The sequence below is a fragment of the Sprattus sprattus genome (assembly GCF_963457725.1).
Source record: "Sprattus sprattus genome assembly, chromosome: 3".
Taxonomy (NCBI): Eukaryota; Metazoa; Chordata; class Actinopteri; order Clupeiformes; family Clupeidae; genus Sprattus; species Sprattus sprattus.
In genome coordinates, this window is record NC_137922.1 from 51,675,201 (window position 1) to 51,684,040 (window position 8,840).

At 46.7% G+C, this 8,840-nt stretch overlaps 1 protein-coding gene across 1 annotated transcript in view; it reads left to right on the forward strand.

Moving 5' to 3' along the window:
• Positions 1 to 646: 646 nt before the first annotated feature.
• The window catches only part of cpm (carboxypeptidase M), a gene marked incomplete at its 3' end in the record, with an annotated part of 28,098 nt that continues 19,904 nt past the window's right edge, over positions 647 to 8,840 (forward strand). The window contains exons 1-3 of the mRNA XM_080834244.1: positions 647 to 676; positions 1,151 to 1,345; positions 6,181 to 6,278. Of these exons, the coding sequence (XP_080690370.1) occupies positions 1,159 to 1,345; positions 6,181 to 6,278 (285 nt within the window). The 5' untranslated portion in view covers positions 647 to 676; positions 1,151 to 1,158. The remainder of the gene's footprint in view (positions 677 to 1,150; positions 1,346 to 6,180; positions 6,279 to 8,840) is intronic.

Sequence of the window (8,840 nt, forward strand, 5' to 3'; positions counted from 1 at the left end):
GAGTGAGAGAGAGAAAGAGAAAGAGAAAGAGAGAGAGAGATGCTCATATGAAATGGACATATGACAACATTCAAGTATGGATGTTTAAACAGTAGATCTAGGTATATGCGTATAACCAAGGATACTGTACCATACAATAATTTCATGACAACAAACACTAGAGAGGCTAAGCTGGAGAGCTTGTAGGCTACAAGACGTGACCTGTCTCAAATCAAACTTGCAAGCGCACCTTTACTGCTGAGCTCATTCATGACTGCGCGATTGACGAGCAGATCAGTTTCCAGCGGGACAGGAGGACAAGTGGCTCGTCCCGCTGCAGTTCCTACCATGTGTAGGCTGCTCCTGATCAGACAATATTTCGCTGTAAATTCCTGGTAAAACCTTACGTCGAAGCCCCGCCTCGACTGTGCTGCTGAACGGGATAACAAACTCAGGGAGATAGGCAGGACGCAACAGCATGAGACCGACAGAAGTTTATTTACAACCCATGGAACCGATCATCTGCAGACACTCGACTCTCTTGTTGCCAGCTGCTCGGCAAGCTCCGGACCAGCTCGTTTGTCATTCATTGTAGAAGATTTGACTGTTTCGGTGGTCCCTTTCCAGCAATAACAGGGAGAACTGCGTCCGACAATACCTCCAGCTGGACACCGAGCTGATACACTTTCCAAACAAGGTAACGTACAACGTTACTCGCATCCATGGCACACTAACTCGAACATTATATTTGTTCCGGCTAATTTCGGTTTAATTACTACTACCTGTGCTAACCTACTTAAAAAATAAAATAAAATAAAAACATTAACAGGTATCATAATTTGGTCTAACACAATATATGGAGCATAATTTCAGGATAGGTAGAAGCCCAATGGGCTAGCATGTGAAAATTAAAAAATGGCCTAAATGAATCAGGCTATCGCGATTGACAGCCTATGATTGATTGGGTCCAGAACTTGATACAAGTGTAACTAAGTACTTTGCAATTTGCAGTTTATCACAGGCTGAGTAATGAATGCTAGGGTGTTACACTCATTTAAATGCCATGCAGCATTGTGATAGGTTTCGCTTGCTTCTCAGGAGAGTGTTAGGATAATGCGCTTTCATATTTATCACATCGTTCAATTAGTGGCACTATTCTATTCTGCTCTAGGCTACAAGATGATGTTGTCAACGGATAAGAAGTTCCCAGTCGCATGCGGTTGCTGCCTTTGGACATTACTGTCCCTGTGTTACGGGCTAGAGTTCCGCTATCACAATTCAGCCGAGGTGGAGAAATACCTGAGAGAAGTCACTAGAAACTATCCCAGTTTCACATACCGTTACAACATTGGCAGATCCGTGGAAGGTAAGTGCTTTGTTTCAATGAAACAGTTTGTGATATTGACCTGGATGACCAGAAGTAACTAAAGCATCCCTCCATCTTCAAACGCTCATGTCTTTCACATAGGAGACAGCCCTATGTGATCATCAGATCATCAGATTAGAACAAAAGCTTCAACCCAAGTGCACATACATGTTTTTTTTATGTTGCTGTTGTTTTTTACTTGAGCTAATACTCAATGAGAACTCAATGAGAAGTTATTATTGCCAGTACCTTATTGCTTGCACGTATATGTTAACAGAGAAAAGAAGCTAAAGGAGTTAAACATTAAGCCTATGTGATATTATGTTGACAGCCATAACAGGTTTAGGAAGCCTGGTAGACCCTTTTTGTAATGGGAGTCTGTGGCACAGGCTGTGGCTGTCTTTTGGCTTCTCACTGGGTGGAAGTAAGTAAGCCGTTAATGTTTGACAACCACACCATTACTTATTTCCAGAGACCAGAGCCTCAGTGTTTTGGTTTGCCAAGGGGTGAGGTGCCCATGTCATATCAGGGACTCTGATGGGGTCCCTCTCACTTTTAGCTTTTACTAAATCAGTACCTTCAGGATTTTGTGATCTTGTGATTTGCAAATTCACGCAAATTCAAGTATTGCCCGCAATTGTGTTTTATTACCACAATACTTCCATCATGGAATTTATGCATTATTTACCATTTCATTTATTTAACTTGAATAGTTTTCAAATTTCTGATAAATCTAAATCAGTCCCTTTTGGCTGCAAAAATCACAACCAACCATCACGAGATCCTGGTGGAAATACAATTTTTTAGGAATCCCCACGGGAAAGTGGAAGAAATTGACCTCAATTTCCACTACAATTTCTGAGAAATCCCACAGCAGATTTAGTCACTTTTGGCCACAATAATCTCAACAGACCCATGCAGGGTCCTGAAGGGACTGACTATATCTCATACCTCCCCTGATCTAACCTGACAAACCCTCACAAGATCCTAGAGGGACTGCCTAAATGTCAAATCTCCACTTAGTTGATCTGTCGCTATATTTGACAGAAAATATTGTCTCCCTCTGATTTTGCATTAGACACTTCAGTCAGCGTTATGACCATTGCGGTCCAACCTGAGTGTGTTAATGGGAGGCAGCTCCATGGTTGACTGGACAAAAAGACAAAGAGTGCAGTTTCCAGATGTCCCACCACTAGAGTCTCTGATGTGTGCTCATGAATGACTGTGTGATGAATTAACACAAGCAATGGGAGCACCCTGAGGACAACACACACACACACACACACACACATACATTCATATCTGATGATATACCCCACCTCTCGGGACATGCTGTAATTGTAAATATCAGAGCACCGTTTGAATCTATGACCAGTTGTTGCTTTTAATCATCATTGGACTGACAAGAACTTACCCACACATGGCACCGAGGCCTGAAAGCACAGTAGTGGGTGTCCTTGGCAGCTATTTAAGCTCTGTGCCACAAAACCTTCCGACCAGCAGCCCAGGAAAATTCCTCCCACACAGTGTACACTCTGTGTATGATGGGTGTGTGTGTGTGTGTCTGGGTTTCCTAATCAAACACAGGCCGAGTGTGTCTTTGGCACGCTTCGATGCATGTGTGGCCTGACGTTACCGGATTTCCCAAAATGCGATGCAGGACCGGGTAGGAAATGTCCCCCTCAGATGCTTACAATGCAACCTCTCCACCTACCCTTCGTTACTAAGCAACTCCATGCACCAGCAACTCCATGCACTGCTCCCGGCTCCACTGCATGGACCCAGAATGGGGTCTGGAGCCCTGCATACCAGAGCTGCGGGGAAGATGAGAGGGTGGTTGCCTTTGTCGGGTCTCCCAGTCTGTTTTTGCTTGACTGGCGGTCCAAGAGAGGAAAAACACCATCAGTGTCACTGCTGAGGATGGAGGGGCCCAGGGTGTGGGATGAGATGTCTTGCTTTGATCTACGAGGGAGATGAGAGGGGAAGAAAACACCACCCTCCCCATATTTTGTTACATTTACGCTGAGCGCTTCTACATTTAGACACAACAGTCGATAGGGATCTTGGCACAACATCTAGCTCTCCTGCAAAATGATGTTTCGAGCCCTTATCGATGCAGAGGCATGAAACCTAGCATATCAGCAGGTAGGGCCCGGGATGGGGTGGTGGTGGTGGGGGGGTCATGGCAGCTTTTTAGTGCAACAGGAGATGGCCATCGCAATAACAACCCGCCGAGATGGGATGGGAATAAAAAGCCTGGCTGCTCTTCAGCAACTCAGACCTAACCTGAGCACTTAAGTGCCTCAAACTGACAGGCCAGTCTCAGGACAAGAGCATCTAAAGCGACCGCCACCATCCCCCACCCCACCCCCTGTACCCACCCCTGTTCGTCCCTCGCTCTGTATAAATGTCCCCCTGTCTCCTCCATGGACAATGACAGGCTTGCTTAGCCAGCATGTGTTGCCCCTGAGAGGTCAGACCGTCTGAGGGGACAGTGCGGCGGCCCCCGTCAGTCATTTAAAAGGGAAATTAGCTGGGCTGAATGCAAAGTGGGACTGAAGCCATGGAGGCACAGTAAAGAAACGGGAAATGCTATGCGGACACAATGGTGGCATTCAGTGCGGCCGGGTGATTGATATGACGGACACATTGTGGACAGAGTTTGATTTTAGCTGCAGAGAGGGGTCCGAGCCCTTACGGACACACACCAGTGCAGACACACAAATATGCATATATTGAAACACACACACATCTGCACTCACATACACACACAGACACACACACACACACACACACACACACACACACACACACACACACACACACACACACACACACACACACACACACACACTGTGAAACATACACACACATATCCACATTCTTAGGCCCGTTGGCAGATGTCACGTGGTATAGTTGAGCTGATTGAAACGTTGCCGGCGTCCCGGGCACGGCTGCCAGTGAGTGGCATTCCCACTACAACTCCCAGCAGATCAGGTTACCCTCCTGCCTCTACTCAGCCGTGGCACAAAGCTGGCATTCACGCTGCCAACCCCCGGCCCTGCCAGCTCTCTCCCTCTGTGTCTAACCCTCCCTGCCTTCACTTCTCTGATTCAGCTCCTTTTCTCCCTATATCTCTCTTACTATCTTTTTCTTTCTTTCGCTCTCTCTCTCTCTTGCGTGTTTGCTTGTCAATCTCTTTGTCTGTCATTCTCTCTCTCTCTTGTTTGCCTGGTCTGGATGCTTGCAGGGAGCCTGGTCCTGCTGCGTCTGCTATACACGCACACACACACCTCTGGACCGGTACCCTTTGGGCTGAGCCCCGGTGTGTGTGTGTGTGTGTGTCTGTGTGTGTGTGTGTGTGTGTGTGTGTGTGTGTGTGTGTGTGTTCGTGTGTGTGTGTGTGTGTTCGTGTGTGTGTGTGTGTGTGTTTCTCAAACCTCGGCTGTTCCTGAGACATGGCCAGATCTCCGGAGGGTAAACTGAGGGTGGTCTCCAGTTAAGGCATCTGTGCCCACTTAACTGATGAAAAAACCTGGGCTGAACCTCTTATTGGAGACAAGAAAGATTGATTTTTTTTTGTCTTTTCGACCACTAAATCAGGTAATGTGGGATCCCGATAAATCCCTCCTCATTGTCCTGTCTGGACTCAGAATCAGATACCACACACTCAGAACATTTACGAATGCTTTTAATCAGTCAACTGACTGAAACATAACGAGGTGAGGTGAGGGGAGTGTGTGTGTGGTCTACCAGCTCACACCACTGGATGTAAGGAGTGTGTGTGCCTCTTGTAGTCCCATTCCCTCGTCGTGCTCTCTGTGCGATGCAAACCCAGATTGCACGGGCCGCTGTCTTCTGCCTCCCGGACGCTAACCCCGCTTAGCCCCTCCTTAATCTGCTTGAGTGTCCGTCGTCCTGTGCAAGGTTAGCGACTCTCGAGCGAACCGCTAATAAAGGCTAATCCAGGACGCCACCTGCCAAGCCACCACCACCACCATCAACCAGACTTGCTAAGCTTCCTCTCCTGCTCCTCGAGTTCTATATCAGAGTAGCTCTATGATCTGAGATCAAACACTGGATTTCATATAAACTAACAAATTCCAACAGTTCCTGGGCCAATGTATAACATTAGATTATTTGGTTTTCAAAAAATAACAAAGATTTGTAGTAAGATGCAGGTCGGGGGAAGAGGTTAGGCAACCACATGGCTTAGTGGTTAGATTAATAAACATGTGATTAGTGTGGAAATATCTGTTGTTTGTCCTTAAGTAATGGACTTACCACAAATGTTGTTAGTCTTGGCGATTTGGAGAATTAAAAGAATTTAGTTAAAAAAAAGAAGTTGAAAAACCCAAAGAATTTCATGCCAGACACTCAATTATCTGCGTCTGGTAGTTGATTTGGTTTAAAATGGCTGTTCTGTTCTGTTCTTTTCTTTTTGTGGGTGACTGTTCGTACAAGAGCAGTTCCCTTCTTCTGGTCAAAGAGTGGTTTGTGTTAGAGATTTTGTACAGCTGAGACACTTGCCAGTCAGCAAGCTCAGACTTGCAGAGGGGAAAGAGGCAACACACACACACACACACACACACACACACACACCCATTACAACGTCAGGTTGGGTTGCCAGGTGCTGCCTAGGGTTGTTCAAAACATTATTTGAGTGTCTTATTGAGGCTCTGCAAAATTGAAAGGAGACATAGTTCTGACAAAAGGCGCAGTGTTAGTCGACGCTCGATTCATTTGCAAATAAGATATTGACTCGTTTGTGGACACTGTGGTGCTTTGTCTTTTTTATTTATTTAGTTTTTTGTGTGTGTCTGTGTGTCTCACAGGAAGACATCTCTGGGTACTTGTCCTTGGGAAGTCTCCGAAAGAACACAAGGTTGGGATTCCAGAGTTCAAATACGTTGGCAACATGCATGGAAATGAGGTACGTTCGTCTGCACACAGTTGCACTTTGCTGAAACCAAGCAAAACAAACGAAAATCAAACAACAGAAAGCATTTCCAAAAGCTACTAAACAAACAGGTCATCCGCATATGCATTCATTACTAGTCATGCACTGGAACCCCCCACCCCCCCCCCCCTCCCCGACACCTGACCTACGCTGTCTCTGCCCGAGGCGTCTTTCAGCGAGCCGGAGGGCGTGAAAGACATGACATCAGACGAGTGACAACAGGAAGTAATCAAAATTCCACAAGCAGCCTGGCAGGCGAACAATTGAGGCTCAGCCTTGCGTGTCCAGTGATTTCCCCTTTGACGTGGCTAAATTTGGAAGAAGAGAATGAAAAACAGGAAAAAAGGGACGACTAGGGTACTTATATAGATACGTCTGGACGCGGTGGCGTAGGGAGGTGTCACTGGGAAGTCTGTGGGAAAAAGGGGGTGTCACGCACAAAGACATCACAGTCCCTGACCCACGGGCCACTCAGTAGAGTCAGCAGAGTGTGACCTGTGTGTGTGTGTGTGTGTGTGTGTGTGTGTCTCTGTGTGTGTGTGTGTGTGACCTGTGTGTGTGTGTGTGTGTCTCTGTGTGTGTGTGTGTGTGTGTGTCTCTGTGTGTGTGTGTGTGTGTGTGGGTGTGTGGAGGGGGGCAGGGGTGGGACACTCCTTTCACCGATGTGTGTGTGTGTGCGCATGAAAGTGTGGTGTGTGTGCGTGTGTGAAAATGTGGTGTGTGTGTATACCTCCTTGAACAACACCACTCTATTCATACCTAATTGTGAGTCCCCCAATCCGTCTCCTGCGTCCATGAGAGAAAAGCAGGCTGAGAGGTGAAGAGCGTCTATCCATCTATCCATCTATCCATCCTGCCGTCTGTCTGTGTGTCTGTGTGTCTGTCCTCCAGCGGCACAGTGAGCCCCGACTCAGAGTGTGTGCAGACTCAGAGGGGGGTAGCAGGCCTGAAAGGAAGGCTGGAGAGGCTCAGGACTGAAAGAGTGGGAGTACAAGTGTGTGTGTGGCTGAGTGGGAGTATTTGTGTGTATGTGAGGGAATGTGTGTGTGTGTGTGTGTGTGTGTCTGTGTGTGTGTTTGTGTGTGTGGGGAGGGGGGGGGGTGTGTGGGGTTGTTTGTGAGGGTATGTGTGGCTGAGTGTGTGTATGTATTTCTGTATGTGTGTGTGTTTGTGCGTGTGTGTTTGTGTGTGTGGGGGGGGGGGGGGGGGTGTGGGGTTGTTTGTGAGGGTATGTGTGGCTGAGTGTGTGTATGTATTTCTGTATGTGTGTGTGTTTGTGTGTGTGTGTGTGTGTGTGTATGAGTATTTCTGTGTGTTTGAGGGTGTGTGTGTGGGGGGGTGAGGGAGTGAAAAGGCCCTGGGAGCGAGGGAGGTTTGTTGACACAAGGGCACCGATGTTTCAGTGACCTGCTCTACCCAATCCAGCAGGAAGAGCCATCTGTCGGTAGACGAAGGGTAGACCCCTAGACGATCGTTTAGAGGTCTACGCTTCGTCTACACGTCCACACCGTCCATCCTTGACACGACCCTCCTTCCTCTGTGCGACTGCAGGGCCTCGGAGAGCTGGTGGTGAATCACAACCATTTGTCAATGGCTGGAAATCTCATTTTGTGCAACACACACACACACACACACACACACACACACACACACACACACACACACACACACACACACACACACACCTGCAAAATCACTCCCTTACCTCACCAAGCCACACTCTGACACACTAATGAGTGTTTTGGTTTCACCAAGGCCATCCTCTTGGCCATGAAAGAACAGGAGCTTCACTTTGATCTCTTTGAAAGGATCTTTGAGAGAATGGGGAGTGGGAGGGGGGGGTTTGATTCCACAGTTTCGTTGTTGCACTGGGACGCTAATGAGCCTGTTTTCCCTTCTGGTGTTGGCAGTCATTATGAGTTACGCTCACGCTGTAAATAACAGGTGGGCATCGTGTTTGTTCTCCTTTCATTGCCTCTTATACGTCTCTCTTACGGGCGTGTGGCTAAGACCACTGACCACAGCAGTGGCTCCACATCCTGTTTTCATACATTTAGGACGCCCATTTTGGTCTACTTTGAGAAAAAGAAATGAAAAGAAAAGACTATATCCTATATCTAGAGGGGGCTGGGCAGAGCCATATATGTTCCTTAAGGTTTTAGGGATACAGGGACTCTGACCCAGTCAGTGGACACTGACGGTGTGACTAGAGTTGGTGGACAGTTGAACATCTGGTTGACAATAACCGCATAGTGGTCCAGGAGTTGCTAGTCATGGTATTCGTGGTATTCAATTCAATTGTAATTCTTTGGGTCAGTATATAAATATATTTACATAAATATAAAATATAATATATTTGAATCTAAATATAATTATATAATATCAAATAAATATATTTGTTATATTTTGGCTGTTACATAAGCAGTAATATCAACTTACAAACAGGCACACAGGTTGACGATATCAATTTACAGCTAGCCAATAGAAATTGGAAAAGAGCACTAAAGCCATTATGAAACTTATCCTGACGTCCTC